The sequence below is a fragment of the Lineus longissimus genome, chromosome 5 (genome assembly GCF_910592395.1).
Source record: "Lineus longissimus chromosome 5, tnLinLong1.2, whole genome shotgun sequence".
NCBI classification, from domain to species: Eukaryota; Metazoa; Nemertea; class Pilidiophora; order Heteronemertea; family Lineidae; genus Lineus; species Lineus longissimus.
In genome coordinates this window covers 20,394,399-20,411,147 of record NC_088312.1, presented here as the reverse complement: position 1 = coordinate 20,411,147, position 16,749 = coordinate 20,394,399, and the positions used below count along the sequence as shown (strand labels likewise).

The 16,749-nt window shown below is 40.7% G+C and overlaps 2 protein-coding genes across 15 annotated transcripts in view; one reads left to right on the top strand and one right to left on the bottom strand.

Moving 5' to 3' along the window:
* LOC135488713 (intermembrane lipid transfer protein VPS13A-like) overlaps positions 1-16,749 on the bottom strand; it is an 80,129-nt gene that overhangs the window by 62,606 nt on the left and 774 nt on the right. For all 14 annotated transcript variants that reach the window (XM_064773421.1, XM_064773423.1, XM_064773431.1 and 11 more), the window contains exons 2-6: positions 9,170-9,309; positions 1,897-1,940; positions 1,237-1,279; positions 344-535; positions 79-143 (exon numbers count right to left, since the gene is read on the bottom strand). In XM_064773421.1, the coding sequence (XP_064629491.1) occupies positions 79-143; positions 344-535; positions 1,237-1,279; positions 1,897-1,940; positions 9,170-9,269 (444 nt within the window). In that variant the 5' untranslated portion in view covers positions 9,270-9,309. The remainder of the gene's footprint in view (positions 1-78; positions 144-343; positions 536-1,236; positions 1,280-1,896; positions 1,941-9,169; positions 9,310-16,749) is intronic.
* On the top strand, positions 10,391-12,209 carry LOC135488598 (uncharacterized). The gene is made up of 2 exons (XM_064773241.1): positions 10,391-10,887; positions 11,676-12,209. The coding sequence occupies exons 1-2, from the start codon at positions 10,420-10,422 to the stop codon at positions 12,207-12,209; spliced, it is 1,002 nt and encodes a 333-aa protein (XP_064629311.1). The 5' UTR covers positions 10,391-10,419.

Below are 16,749 nucleotides of genomic sequence, written 5' to 3'. Positions count from 1 at the left end.
CAACCACTTTGTGACGACACACCATACTTCTTCGCAGAGATGTTGCTTCATTATCAGAATATCAATGCAATTATTTACCTGAATGTTGTTAATTATCGTTGCCCCAAGTTTTTCAAAGAAACCCGGGTCTTCACCCTTCTCATCTGGAAGACAAAAATCCCAATAATATAATCAATGATTTGTAAAAGTAACATTCTGCTTAGCATATAACTGCTGAGGAGTTGAAACCAAGATTCCAAAATTAGCCTTTATGTCAATTTCCACTGACATACAGACCAACCAGGTCCGTGAGAATAACTCTCTACTAAAGACAGAAATTCATTTGGCGGCTGAGCGAACATACCATCATTGATGAGACTGGCTGACTCCAGCACCTCCAACTTTTGTTTCTTGATGGCGTTAAGGAGCCGCTTTTCCTTCTCGGGGTCATACTTGCGATCGGACAGGGGACCAGCCAGCAAGTAGACATCCTCAACAGATGCGATCACGGGGAGGGTGTAGAGACTCGTCCAGGGAACGTTCAAGCTGATTTTACCTGAAATTAAAATAAAACGATAAGTGTTTTCTTTTATTAGGAAGAAAACACTCAGCAATCGGCACTCAGCTACAACTGACCTTGGACTTAAGTCTGTTCAAAGGACTCACTTCCAGGGCTAGACTTCTCCCTGACCAATAAACTGGTAATTGGGATGGACGGGGTTAAAGCACAATTATCTAAGTACACATCTATCCGAAGATGCGCCGAGACCAACCTGAGCACGAGACATCCATAACAATCAATGGCACCACCAGTGTAAATTGGTAATTTCTCACCGAGCAGCATTACAGGAAGTAATTGCCATACGATGGCTGGTACAATGGGGAATTCATTGTAATGGAAGGGATAACAGCAAATGGAGGCAGCGTCGCAAATATCTCGATAATTATGGGAGGGATTATTCATCGACGCGAAATTGCCGTCAAAGAAAAAGGAAATAACTGCTCTTCAAAGTGAAATTACCATTGCAGAAAATACTGAAATAGAACCTATTTGACACCATACTTCCATTTCTTCCAATTCCAATCATACTCATACAAAATATTTAGATTTTACTTCGAAATAACTTGCTCGACAAGGGGGGGGGGTACTCAGCCAGGCACTGCACAAGCCCTAGTTGTATTTACCCATCAAAGGAGTAAATTAATGCATGCGTCTGTCACCATCCTTATAAGGTAAAGTGGTACGACTCTACCTACCCACATATCCTGCTTTGACTTCGATGGGGAGATCCAACTCAAACTGGAAAAGAAACAAGAGATTTTATTCTAAGGGAGAAAACAGACCCAGATCAAGGGGGCTGCCCCTGCCTATATCTGCCCCGAGGAGCCAGCATCAACACGCACAGAACTGCAAAAGCATTTGTTTTGATAGCTCAGTGCAATACTGCCGATTTTCATTAATTCAAATGCTTGGCACCCTTGGAGTGAGGCATGTACTCAGTTGAAGCGATATCACCTGGGGATGTGTTGATATTGATTTATAGATATTGACGAGGGTTATCATACATCGTCACTCGCTGGGTGACCTGGAACAATCGTAATGAACATCAGTACCCGTGGTATTCAGCAATAATCGGTGATAAGCACTATTGGCCATGGGTGGTTGAGGCAGTGGAATGCATAAAATAAATACCCGGTAGACTGATAACTTCGGAAAAGCATTTTTTAGCTGCGATTTGGTCTTGGAGGTGTTGTTCCTCAAGGAGAGGGAGTATTCCTCATCCAAGGTGGGATGAGCGTTTCTGCATGCTACTACAGTTAGCCACCCATTAGATTTATTTGCCTAGTGTCTCCCTCTTTGCTTACATGCCTTCATGAGTATAGATTCCCTTGAACATATTTTAAGAATAAACTTACCAGGGCCTCTGGCTTGAGCTGAAGATGTGATAGTTCCACATGGCCTGGAAAGAGAAAATCCGAAAATGGCATCATGAAAACCTGTCAGAATAGATGAGGGTAAAGCATCCCGCAACCACCAATTTTTGTCACTGCAATTGTAACAATAAATGCTGTGTTGTGCACAACAAAAGTATCTCTTGTCGGCGGGTAAACCTGCGTGGCGGCCTTTGACAAGGCCATTAAAATATCAAAAACCCCTGAATATCAATTATTTTTGCAGCATTGAGCTGACCATCCGACAGACATCTCAGGGCCTTTTTCCATCAAACCCAGGTAAGGAGAAGCTGCTCTTTTTTAATCACACAAAATTTACTTTTTTATATTCATTGAATTGAGAACCTGGTTCAATCATAGCGTGAAAATATAAAATAGGTCATACTGCAATCAATATAGATATAACATTTCATTTTTTAATTATGCACTCTCAAGAAACTTAAGATTTGTTTTAATTTGTGCTGCATGCATACTTAGAGATGGCATTTCTCACAGAGAGAATCCACAAATCAAATTTCCTTCTAGACAATCCTCATCCTGATTGTGAAGAGCACTTCCTGGAAGTTGAAAATCACGGGGACAGTGGTTTGTCACTGTTGACCAAGACAACTGGGTCAACAGCAAATGTGCATGACCGGCCTTCCACGAAAGTAAATTGTAAATCTGAGACCAGGATGGTCATCTAAATGATCAATGACAAGCCTCTTGCTGTATCCCCAGACATTACAGTTTAAAAATCTGCATAGAAAGATGCGGAGAGGGAAATCTAAAATGTAAATCTGTGACTAGAATAATCATCTGCACATACTATAAATCTTGCAGTACACAGCAGAAGAGAACGCCATTTCAGATTGCTGGATAAGCAGCAGCATAAAGCAGAATAGGGTCCCAGCTGGCTTTATATATTTGTGGCGAGGCAAGACCTGTTTCAGGCAATATAAGATTCTGGTGAACAAAACACTCATTTGGGCTAGGTCATTAAGAACATTCGAATCAATGAGGGGAACAGAACGCAAATGGCTTTTAAAATCTTTGGGTTGGCAATTGCAAACATGTCTTTTAGCCTTCATCAACATTCAGGATGTAAAAATCTGCATGAAAGATTACGTGAGAGGGATTAACAACACCCTGCTTTCCCCCATCTCAAGTCACGGCAGTGGCACACTTCAAAACTTTGTGGCAGACGACAACATCAGACTTTAAACCAGACAACGCCACCTATTGAGAGGTTCTATTCTATAGGCCTAATCCTTTTTTCAAACAAAGCATGTAAACAAACAAACAAGCAGGCCACTTTTTCATCCAATAAATATACCAGGATAGAGACATCCATGTTAATAATTAAACAAACCCAGCCGACCCTGGGAATTTCAATAACAAAACAAATCCAGCACCTGCAGTAGGCCCAACAGGCTGAGAGATTACAGAGAAAAATATCACAGAATTTTATTTGTTCTGGTGTGTTATGAGAATATTGAAAATATTCATTTGTCGAATGATGTTAATATTTGTTGCAATTTGTGCACGTTTTTTTTACTATCAAATCAAGTAACCTGCTTGCACACAATAGGAGTCTTCATTACCATGTCAACAGGCAATTTTTGTTGCTTCAACCTGCGATTATAATTGCTGCTCTGTGCAATAAAAAGATCCTTCGCTTGGGTAAAACTGGTAATCGTTACGTTTCGTATTGATTGTACGTCTAGTGTACCGAGAGTATCACAGTATCGAAGTCTTCCTGGTCACGACATAATGCCTTAGTCTAAAAGGGTTAATGATGAATAGACTTTCGAGGAAGCTCTAGGACATTTAATCAAGATTTGTATGAAAATCGATTCATTTTCACATGAATCAACGTCCATAAGCTGCAGGGCGATAATTTTGATAAAATTTGTCAATTACTCTAGTTGAGTTAATCCCAACCAGCTGATGGGGATGTTATTTTCAAAATCGAGAAGATATGAGTTGACACGTGTAATCTATCAAGTTCAAATCCAGACAAGAGGCTGCATGATAGTCCGGTCACGTAAAAGAACCGAGTTTGGTTTGGTGACACGGGAGACTATGCCAGTGGCGAAGTGGTTAGCGCCGGGCTCATAATCAGGAGTAGACCAACAGGGAAATGGCACATTATTCTTACACACGACACTATTCCACTAATGCCTGCTTATGTTAGAAAGTAGACAATTGGGCATAGAACTGCCATCTCATGGTTTCACCAATGATAGGAGAACCTTGTGACATCACCTAGGATACAAAGCAACTACACATATCCGCTGAAATATTTAAAGACGCAAATCAGTAGATGGCATGTCTGTGTACTTTAGACGCCCCGATATTGGCACCTAGAGCAAACTGACAGAGACACCAAAATTAGCCTCCATTTTTCGCTGTTAAAAATACCTTTTTTGAAAGATAATGTTAAAATTAGCAGCCCCTTGTTTTTGTTCTCTGTACCGCCTCGCAGCCATGGTGTACGTCACACGCCCACTCTGCATTTTTGATCGTTCATTTGGGCGATATTCTAAATAATTACTCCCTCATGTCTACTAGTGAGTGCTCTCTTGCAAATAAATCGCAGCTGGGAAAATGTACATTCATAAATTTTTCATCGAATTCAAAGAAACAAGTTGTAAAAACATGATAAAGTAGTGTTCATTGATATTAGCACAAAGCTAAACTTTCCATTTCTGATATGAATGAGACTAGAGAAAGGAGAGGGAGTGGGAAGGGCTAACATCCCCTCAGAGCCCCAGGCAATAGGCCTTCATATGTTTATGGTATTTTGGGACTTAGATATGAAAATCTATGTATAGAGATGACACAAGGACTCAAGGAGGATGCAGGAAGTGCATAATGGCCAAGTTAATTCTTACGACGCGTGAATGGTTGAAAAATATAGATTTCATCGTAGAATGAAATAGCGTCACTAAGTTCCATGTATCGTGCATTTATTTCAATTGCACCTTTGTAGAAGTTCAATCATATTTCATCAATAGATGAGATAAAAAATATTGACATACATGTTTCCTGAAGCGATTCTAAACCAAGCATTTACTTTGATAAAATTCCATATGATCTCAGTCATCGTGTATTGAGTCGTTTATTGAAATGTGGCGCTGCAATATGAATTTCATGTTTTAGGATACTCAGAGTAACAGCGTGTTCAGTCAAATCTGTACGTGAAATGAGAAACAAACAAGGCGACATGCTTGGCCTTTATAAATTCCTTCCGATATACTTGTACCACCCACTTTATCGGTGGGAGGGGCACTCCCTTTGACGAGGTGAAAAAGTGACTACTAAAATACATGCTTCCAATTTCAGAGCAATAAAATCTCATCGATATTCTTAAAATGGGATGGAAAAAATTGCCAAGGCATCAAACAACTTGAGCAGATGAGGTGTTGGATATGATTTTCAAAGGCATTTGTGAACATTTTCGAGGTTTTCTTAAACCAACAGGACCGCTGCCTATTTTGGAAATATGGGTCACATTAGATGATCAGGTCGAACAGAACAAGTTGAATTTTTTAAATAACTTCAACAGTTTGCCGTGACAAAATCTCCCCGTACTAGCCTGAATAGCAAAAGAAAAGCATGTTCTGAGGCAACATAGGCTAATAAAATTACAAGATGTATAGGTGTAAATGTAATTGAAAGGCCTGCTTGAAGACAGATGAGACCAAGTTAGCGTCGCAATGAACAAAGCACAGGAACCAAAATTGACAACTTTCTGTATCAAAAGGAGTGTAGTGTCAATAATCCTCTGTATCATTGCCACTGTTACAGTGTGTCAAGAAACACTGTATATCATTATTGGACATTGACTTTCTAGGCCTTGTGACAATGCACTTTGGCAATACTAGTATGTTATCTTTCAAGGTTTGTGGACATGCCGTGAGAGGACAACATGTGTCTATCACGAAGGCGATTCCAAATATAATGATATGCAGTGTTTCTTGACACACTGTAACATGCCCTCCCTTCAAAGGAAGACAACGCGTCCTCGCATCTTAAAGGATAGCTCCTGGAATAAATCGCTATAGCGATAATCGGGAAAACTAACGCACCTGCATATTTCGTATATCATTATTATTCCAATATAGGACTGTATATCGCTCAAAAATTTGCGTTTGTACCAATAAAGGTGTTTTAAATCCACTAAACACAGAGTTCATGGAGGGCGCCATTTTCTCACTTTTTTCGCGATCTCTCCTCCAAAACCGGAGAATCGTGACGTCACGTGTGCAATTCACATTGTCAGTATTGTCACAATAGCAGTCAGCCGATTGATATTTTGAGATCGTGTTATTGTATTGTTATCAAGGGGGCTTCAGATGATGAAAGCTACGTTGACAGCAGTGACACTTCGATGAGCAGCGGGAGTTATGAAGATTTGGATGTAGGGGGAAATGTTGGTGTACAGGGCTACCAGTTTGAGCCGGAATATGAAGAGAGGGGGAGATTGAGTCATTGACGGCAATGACGCTATGGCTCAAGCTATTGAAGATGCAGCTGGACCCGATGTTGATGGCCAAACTGGACTATGCACCGAGGCATTTTGCATTCAAGCAATCCATATATTACGCGAATGTCCAAATAAAACGAAATTAGAATGATTTAATTGCGTGAAATATTGAGACATGCGAGAGAGATCGCGAAGAAACGGATATTGACATGGATTCACACACTGCGCACGCGCGAAAAGCGGTGACAAGCCCACAATATGCACGATCGGTGCTTCGGAATTTCAGCCAATCACTGCCATTGCACACACCGCGTCATCACCGAGGGAAATTTGACTCAAAATGGCGCTGTCCATGTCAGTAAAATAGGGACTATTAATATCAATTTTTCTCCCTGAACTATAATATTTCTTCCACTTTCATAAGGTTTGTGGTAAAGAGGAATACTCATTTAATATATTTCCATTGGTTTCGTTCAAAAAGGCTGCCAACGATTTATTCCAGGAGCTATCCTTTAAAAGACTGCAACACCACTATCATGACTATCAGCAAAGGTTGGAACCATATAACTTGCCAGATCTTGTTTATGAGTACGAGCATGACATAAATGAGTACTATAGTGCTAAGAATCCGGTATCCACGTGTGCAACTGGTTACAAAATCTCAAACTTTTGTTCAGTTCTGCTTCTGCTGCTTATTTTCAAAGTAGATGACGGAAACAGTCACAGATTCGAACCAAGGACAAACTTATGCGTCAATTCAAAAATTATCATGCCGAGGATGCAAACCTGAAAATGATTATCATCCATTTGATTATAAAAAGCAACACAACTATGCAGAGTCAGAATACAGTTGTCACGGGTCGCAAATGGTGAGGCCGGGGCGTGTTCTCCTGTCCTCCGTAAGATGTTGTCGCCCCACGCCATTTGCGACCCGTGACACAGTATAGCAGGTAGAGCTCTGAAAGCTCGGAACAAAATAGAAAATACGGGCAAGAACAACAGTCTGGAGTAAGGTCATGATGCAATACATTTGTACCTAGCTACTGAAATGCAAAAAAAAGACAGCTTGCCTAATTCTCGGAAGCTGCAGAACTCAGCTGTGGGCCAAATCCAAAAAGAAGCGAAGTTTTTTTATTCATGACAACATTTTGGGGCACGGTAAAAGGGATTGAGATATTAAGTAAGGTGATTACTTCAGTAAAACAAATGTTACCGCAAAAATATACCATATAAATTAAAATTTCATAATCATGTGTTTGTATCTCCTAATTCAGAGCATCTTATTTTGCCCCCAAAATGTTGTCACAAATGTCAGCTTTTTGGTTTTGGCTCACGGCCTAATCAAAGTAACTTAAGTATTCTGGGAGGAAAAACTTGCCTTACCTTTTTCGCTTACAGCTAAAAAAGTCATGATAGACATGAAAACATCTGACATTTGAAATGTGAGATACATAAAACTCATCTAAATCCTTTTTTTTTACACTGCAACTATCATTACTTTTTGGTGAGCACACTGTGCCAGTTGTGCCCTTATAAGTAAATAACCGCTTAGGATTGGATCACTGCACAAAAGAATGACAGCATTTCTCCGATTTTAGCCGAGGGGGCGGGGGGGGGCTTAAGGCCAAGTGACAAATTAGAAGCGACTGACAATTTGAGAGACAGTCTTTAAAATGAGGGGTCTGCCCCTGACCAGAAATCGTTTTGCATAACTCCCCCAAAAAATAATTCATAAATTTCTCATAATTTTACCCGATCAACTAAATCTCAAATCTCGTGAAATTCTGTAAATCTTCTTTTTTTGTTTGGATTACGTTAGCTAATTTCTTTATGAGATTTTTAATCCCTGATACCCAAAACAGTCTTTAAAACTAGCAACACTTTTTTACACCCCAACAATTTCTAACAATCAATATTATAAGATCTAATCAACAACAGTCAAATAAGAAAGGTTACTTATTTATTGGCCAATCGCATTACCAACCTGGCTAAGCAGGTGACATCTGACACCATTGTTTGGGCAACAAACGATTATGCCAACCTTGGGTGGGTTACATATGACCACTACCTGTCACATTTCATACTTTCCAATGCCTGCTTTGAATGCATGCAGGCTGAACAGTACACATGGTCCTTCCAAAAAGGACTCACTCAAATTTAGACTTCTTTAAAATTTCGGATATATCAAAATTACTCGTGTTTACCATAGGTCTTCTACAAGGTAAGTATCACTAACTGAATCTCACAACATTGTTTATAGCCACTAAGGATTTTGAAAGAGAGGGAAACTGGTCTTCATCTCAATATTTGGCGAGAAAATGAACTGCCTCGAGCTCTGAGTCTTAGACCCAATCTGCAGATTTCAATAAACAGATCGGTCACCAGAATCTACCTCGGAGAACCCATTTTAGGCCCCCGTTTTATATCTTCCGATAGGCTGTAAATTTTTGAAAAATGAATTCCTTACATGCAATTTCAGCGCTGACAAATTGATAGAGAAACGTCAATTTTGATGATACCTTCAGTCCCAACAAACGGCACCTTGTTTTGCCTCGATGGTGACCAAATCTGGAAGCCACTCAGGTGCATGGTCAACATCTTGGGAGAACACAGGCATTGACAAACCATCGCCTGGCAGGTTAAAGTTAGGTTTTGAAAAAGATTGACATCACCACTTGTGTTGAGCCCGATCTCACCAACCCAGGGTCTGTCATGAAACTGCACAGGCTCTGTAGCAACAGGGTTCTGGATTAAACGACAACTTACCACTAAATATTCCAATCTTCAAGTTATCCGTATCCAAATTCTGGATGTACTTTCCAAGATATTTGTTGATAAGTCCTGCCGCAAGACTTTCGAATACCATCTTGACGGTTAGACTAGTTCCAGTGCTTCATTGAGAAAAACTGAAATGAAAAAAGAAAACGTTTTGGTCAGAAGAGTAAAATTTCAAAAAGGCAAGAGATGGTAAATCCTCTCAGTTTTGAAGAGTGAGTTTGCAAGAAAGTTGGAATTCACACAATATCGAACTTGTCAAAACATTCTCTTCCAAAAAAAATTTATGATAGCCTACCCACTACCCAATCCTGAAACAACTGTTCAACAGACAAGGAAGTTATTTGAACATGGGCCAAGGCACCAATTACCAGGAAGACACTGTAGCAGCAAATAAACTAGGCTATGATATGAAATACAATCTTGTGACATAACTCTTCAGTTTTATGAAAGTCTAGCCTGTTTATGATGTTTTATAACTAATTGGGACACTGCATGACTAACCTAGTTTTTATCATGAATACGAAACTGTCATCACATGAAAACGAATGTATATGTGATGTAAGTAACAACGATCGATCCAAATCTTAACACATATATATATTCTCCTCTGGTACTAAACTCATTCTGCTGTTGCCTGTGTGCAGACATTGAAGATAAAAACATCGAGTCGGGCAAAGAATAGGAACACCAAAATTCTAAAGTAACACTCAAGTGGCACTTTTTTCCAGCCTTTGATATGAAACAGTATGTTTTCCCCAGGGTGACTGATCGTTAGATCCAGAACATCATCAGTCTCCACAATCCCGAGGCCAGCACAAAAGCCAGCATAAATCTTTCACTGGAACTGCGGAGGCGGAACGTTCAAATACAATGTGATGCTGTGGAGATGAAGTTGGCTGATAATCAATGGTGTCTGAGAACCTCGCAATCTGCTGGAGAGAGCATTTTAACGATTGCTGCTTTCGTGCCCCGCAAATGAGTGACATTCGTTGCAGAGACCTACAATGATTATTGCAAAAGAAGACCTCTTGTATGCAGTGGTTATTGCAGGCAACGCTTTCCTCAAGAATTGTCCTCACTCCGACCTGCCCTAGAATTAACCCGACACAAATAACATTATGCCCAAGCCACACTATCAAATTATTTGGTCAAACTTTTTCATCAAACTTTTTGGTCAAATTTTTCCATTCTGCCCACTCATGCCACACGGTGGATTTATTTGGTCAACCTTTTCGAATATGGCACCCGTCCAGTCAAGACTTCTATTTGCTCTGGCAGCTGGTTCAGCTGTTGCTGCAATGGCTGCAGCTGTGGCATACCACAAGATGAAGCGTCGCCGTACTAAAAGAACTGTATGGGTCAGAAAATGGATCCAGAGGAGAAAAACAAGGGGATCGTATGCCATGCTAGTAGATGAGTTGCGACTAGAGGATCCAGGATCATACAAGAATTATTTGAGGATGGATGAGGAGACGTTTGAGCACCTAGTTCAACTGGTGACGCCTTACGTGGCAAGGGAAGACACCAACATGCGCGAGGCAATTACTCCAGCAGAACGTCTGGCGGTTACTCTAAGGTTCCTAGCCACTGGGGAAACTTTCCAGAGTCTTCAGTTTTCAACACGGCTGAGTCGCTCAACAATCGGTGCAATAATACCAGAAACGTGCTGTGCAATCTACGAAACCTTAAAGATGGATTATATCAAGGTACGTCCAAACTATCTCTTTCGAGATAATCAGATTTTCATTTGTCACATTTTCTGGAATTGAAATACAAACGAAGGAAATTGTAGGAAGATCATGTATTATTTTCTTATGTATGTTGTTGACTACAAGTGTACAACATTCTAATGATTCGAGAATGCTTCATACATAGCCTGACTTACAATATCACTTGTACCTGAACCTGTATTTTGGCCGAGTGGAACTGTGGAAAACCGGGGAGTGACCATTTCATTACGAAATTGACAGGAAGGTCGAACTGCATTCTCAACAGACAGTGGAAAGAAAGTTTCAGACGGAGGCTGTGCCTGATAGCTGCGATTTTTCACATTAACATAATTCCTCTTGGTGTTCAAATCAGCCTCCTGTCCGTCAAGCAAAGCTAAGCTGATCTTTCTTTTTACATTCTGTCGTACATCTGGAGATTCGATTGCACGAATCTCTGAGGCTACATACTTCCCAAACACATCATATACATCATTCGCTTCTGTTGGCGGAGGCCTATTTGATGCGAGTGCAGCATCTTTTAATTCCGCCAGAGTGTTGGTGGCCGTCTGAAACATTGACACTTCCGCTGAAACCGATTTTGATGATTTCCTTTTCGGATTCCATGAAGACACCTTAGCAGCGATCTTGGAGGTCGATGGTTGCGTATCTACATGTATCACTTTGTCCGATTCATCCTCGGATACTTCGTCGTCATCAGACAGATCCTGAAAAAACAAAGATATCATGTGGTCACTCATTCGTGAAATAAATGTCTATCTTTTCAGGTGCCGTCGAACGAACAAGAATGGCTCAAGGTTGCAGAGGAATTTGAAACAAAGTGGAACCTTCCCCACTGTTTGGGTGCAATGGACGGAAAACACGTTGTTTTCCGCCCACCATTGCGCTATGGCTCCTATTTCTACAACTATAAAGGCACCCATAGTATTGTTCTGTTTGCATTGGTTGATGCCGACTACAAGTTCTTGATGATTGATGCTGGAACCAACGGTCGTGTCGGAGATGGAGGTGTTTTCAGGAAGAGCGATCTCAATAACGCTATGGCGGATGGGACTATACATTTTCCTGAGGCAAAACCCTTACACGATTGCGATGCCACTATGCCCTATTTTTTCGTAGCAGATGATGCTTTTCCTTTACAAACTGACATCATGAAGCCGTATCCATTTAGAAATCTTGATAAAGACAAACGTGTTTTCAACTACCGCCTGAGTCGGGCTAGGCGTGTGGTTGAAAATGCATTTGGGATATTAGCTAACAGATTTCGCGTGTTTCTTTGCTCCTATTCTGCTATCCCCTGAGAAAGTGCAGATGATCATTCTGGCTGCTTGTGCACTGCACAACTTCCTGAGGGTCCATAATTCGGCCAAGTACTTCCCTCCCAGGGCAGTAGATAGGGAACAATTAAACCGCGGTGTTGTAGCTAAGGGGGATTGGAGATCAGTTAAGAAAGCTGAGGAGGCTTTCCAAGGTATTGAACATCAGTCTGGAAACCGTTATGCCAATGATGCACAATCACAAAGAGATGCTCTGCGCGGCTATGTGAATGGCATCGGACGAGTAGCATGGCAGGACAGATTTTGCAGCTAAGCCTGACAGTAGAAATACTTCGATGTGCAATGTACATGAATGTGTTGATATAAAATAAACATATTAACTGTCTATTCACCTTGTACATTTGATCGTCATGTTCATCGGCCATGGTAGATGTACTGCATCTCGGCTCTAGATGGTCCTTTAAGAACAGCATCTTCTGAAACCACCATACTTTTGGTTGATACATGTCGTTGGCCCCTGCTCCACTTTTGTTCTTCTTCTTCATCTTGTCGAATTCTCTGGACAAATGACTTCGAAGTCCATTCAGCTTCCTTTTAACTGCTTCAACTGTGCAACCTTCACATTTTGGGGAAAGTTTGTCCACGATACCTTGGTAGGCAGTTTCTTTCTTGACCCTATTATGGTACATGGGATTCTTTGTGTCGTAGAGTACAGGGCGGGCCCTGTACTCCTCGATCAAAATGTCTGTGAGTTCTTGTGTCCACATACCAGCAGTTTTTGGGCCTTATGTGCTGACGAGATACCCTTATCTGTTTATATAGTGAAGGAAATGCACAGTGTAGGTGACATAACCATTCAAAATAGGCCTCAACACCAAGAAAATGACATATATGAGGACATAGCTATCCATAACAAAAGGCCTGGTCACTGGGTTCAAAGCGTTAATCGAACAATAAAAATATTTCCCCGCGCCACACGGTAGGATTCTTGTATTATTTGGTCAAATCCTTGGATAAAAATAGCACGGGTTCTATCCAAAACAATTTTGGATTTGGAAATCTGGTTGGTCAAATTTGTGGATTTTCCCCGTGCCAGACGGTAAAACATTTTGGTCAAACTTTTTTGGTCAAATTATATTTTACCGTGTGGCTCGGGCAAGAAATCGCTGTACTCTGATTTCACAAAAGGCAGACAATAGTGAAATGAACAACCAGTCCGTCTCAACCTGCCAAGCTTACAGCAACATGTGCCTGGTTTTGCTGTGACGAGTCACAAATATCAATCCTGAAATTACCTGCAGACAAGCAATGTTTTATCACTCACGTAACAATAATTGAACCAAGCACATCTTGCTCCAAATTACACAACCACTGTCATCACAAGAAAACTAAGTCGACACATTGGGTTTATTTTATCACCCCATATGATATTATCTACCAACCAATTTCCCAGACTCACAAACTCCCAATTTATGCCACGAACAAAAATATTGTCTGTGAAAAGGTCAACGATGCATGAGGAATATTGTTGCATCTCAAATCACTGGCACTTGCTATCCCCACATCAGTAATTTCATTTCATGCGATTTATCCATGCATTAGCAGACAGATAACCCATTAGCTGCATATTTTTTTGTTTTCAGAGGCAACCAATTTATTTCCCCGGGCTGCAGAAAAACTGTGTTTTGAGGACAGTAATTCTTATTCATTGAACTTAGAGATAAATTTCAGGATAAGTTTTGGAAATAAAATATTTTTATAAAGCTCTTGGGCGGGGCTATATCCTGGTCCCTCTGATAAAGTGATTTTGGCCAAATCTCAAATCCTGCCTGAAATACACTTGCTGACAGCACCTTTATCCAAATATGATTCGTAATTTCGTATTTTTTAGGCCAAAAAGAGACATTTCTAATGGGAAAATGTAGAAAAATGCGGAGGGAAATGTTAAATTGCCTGTGATTTGAGTGATGTGATTAGATAATTTGATGTGATTGGGACAGGCTAGAAAAAAATGCTAGCATTTTCTCTCATCAAATTTTGCTTCAGTTCAGAAATGGGCTGTCAGGGCATAATGAGGGGGCGACCGTGCAATGTGTCTAATTCTTGATTAATCTGCAAACACAAAGACAATTTAATTGATTTCGCAGAAGTACAAATCAATGCCTCGGACTGCGGCGACCCGATGAATGATCGCGGAAAATGACCCACACATAATTCTGTAGGCCCACCCTGGCTGGTTACTGCCTCATATTCAGGTGCACACCTGTTACCTGAAGTAGGCCTAATCAAGGAAATTATAACAGACAAATGGGCAGGATTCATATGCGTGTCAAAAGGGGTATTTTTTCGCATCATGGAACGCTGTTCATCATGATACCGGCAACTCAATCTGCCAAGGGATAACAGCCACATTGATTTCTTTCACAAAATCAATCCAGAGATATCAACCGATGTAAGACTGCGTCGCTGTCTGAGTACGATGAAATCATATGAACACGAAATGAGATCATGCGCTTGTCAAAGATTGACATGAATATGCAATAACAGGAGATCGCTTGACATTTGTTTCGTACATGTAGATGACAAGTAGAGATGAAACTGTCTGGATATATGACACAAGCAGAACCAAGGAAGCCCAGTTGCTTTGGTATTTCTGCAAACCGTCCATTCGCTATACAAGAGAAGATGCTGAGACTGTCTTGTGAGTGTCTTACTGAAAGCTCAGGGGAAAGGAGGAAACCTGTCCTGAGGTACTTCTAGAAACAGGCCCAGTCCTGAATATCACCTGACAATTTCGGCAAATCCCATCATAATTTTATGGCCCTTAATAATTTTCCTGAATCCCACTGAAGCGACCGTGTCTAAATTCTGGCCTCTTTTGGTCTATCCCACCTCAATGATGACAGTCCAGGCAAATATACAAGCACAGAACCAGATTCATACCTCAGCTATTTGTCGGCAACCTACCTTTTTGAACCACATGTTGCAAGTTACTAGCTGAAGCCTGACAAAACTACCTTTAAAAGGCCTTTTGCCTCATTTGATTTGAATAAACATCTGGCCAGAGATGTCTGGCCAGTATAGTGATTCATCGGTGACAGGTATCCCAATAGGTTTTTTTCCCAGGCACCTATATTTGATACCAGATCATACTAGATCACACTGGATGGCAGTGGTGGTGGGGGCACCAAAATCTCTAAACGAATCGAACAATTTTTCCCATGGTCAAGACAATCCATCTCCAGACAATTTGTCTTGGTTGAAATTTAGTCCCTAGACAATTCCTCCAGAACAATTTATCCATGACTATTCTGCCGCATACAAATCACTAACCTGGGCTATTTGTCCCCATGGACAACTATCCCTTCAAACAACCCTAACAAAATGCGGCACTGGTGCAAGCTGCAAAGGATTGTGCTGCATCAGTACTTCATTTTGCAGCACTGTGCTGCATTTGTGCTGCATAAGTGCTTCAATACAGAGTAGCTTTCCTCTGCAAATTGTCCACTGACATCCATCCTTCTCTTTCGATCAGCACAAACGCTTTTAAATCGACCTCATGTCTTATTAACAGCTTATAAACTTCTGTCAAGAAATCTCACAAAGAAAGTCCTATACGCAAGGCGGCTAGCCAATCTTAGGTCACCATGGTTACGGATAAATTTATCATAGAACTCGGGTCAAAGTAGCACCCAGCTACATTCCAGGGTCAATAATAAATGATGGACACTATTTTGAGAATGGCCGACATTTAGTCAACTCTAAAGTGAGAGACGAGTAAGAACAGCATTTACCAGGATTCGGGAGCAATTTTGTATGATTTACTGACAGAAAGAAAGTATTATCCCATAACATCTCCACATGGGCGTGTTTTTCGATTTGTGAGGGCTCCCACTCAAACTGTTCGTAACTTTCCTGGTCCATTTTCAGGCTGATATTGGACCAAATTCTGCCTGGTCAGATCCTAACTGACAACCCTGCAAAGGTGAAAATAACCTTCACATTCTTTTGTATTTGCCTTAAATAAGTGACAGAACCCAAGGCCAAATGTAAACAGCACTTTATTTGAACTTTTCACATGAAGCCTTGCCCTTGCTATAACATTTGGTCATTCTGAGAGCAGCCTGTTTCATGTTTATCAAAACAACATAACAATACTTGGCCTATACTCCATTAGGTATTGTTCAGATGTTAGTGTCTTAGCCTAGCACTAACAGATATCATTGCCATAGTGCAGTTATCATGCATGCAAATTCAGTAAAACTTGGCATCTATAGCATTTGTATATCTGTCTGCATAATGGCATTGTTGAAATTTTCAGTATGTATTTTACACAATTGGAAATTTTCAAATTCAAAATCAATTTGCAAATTTTGAACAAACACTGTTGGCCTTTTAGAACAATAACACATTCCATGAACTTCGGTCAACCTTGGCCGAGTGGTCGGCATTATTTGTCTTGCCTCTGGTGGGTCATGTTATCCAGTCTATCATTAAGAATCAAGAGAAGGACGTCCCATAGAGGGTTAAATTGTTATCTGATAATGGTATAGTTTATGCATCG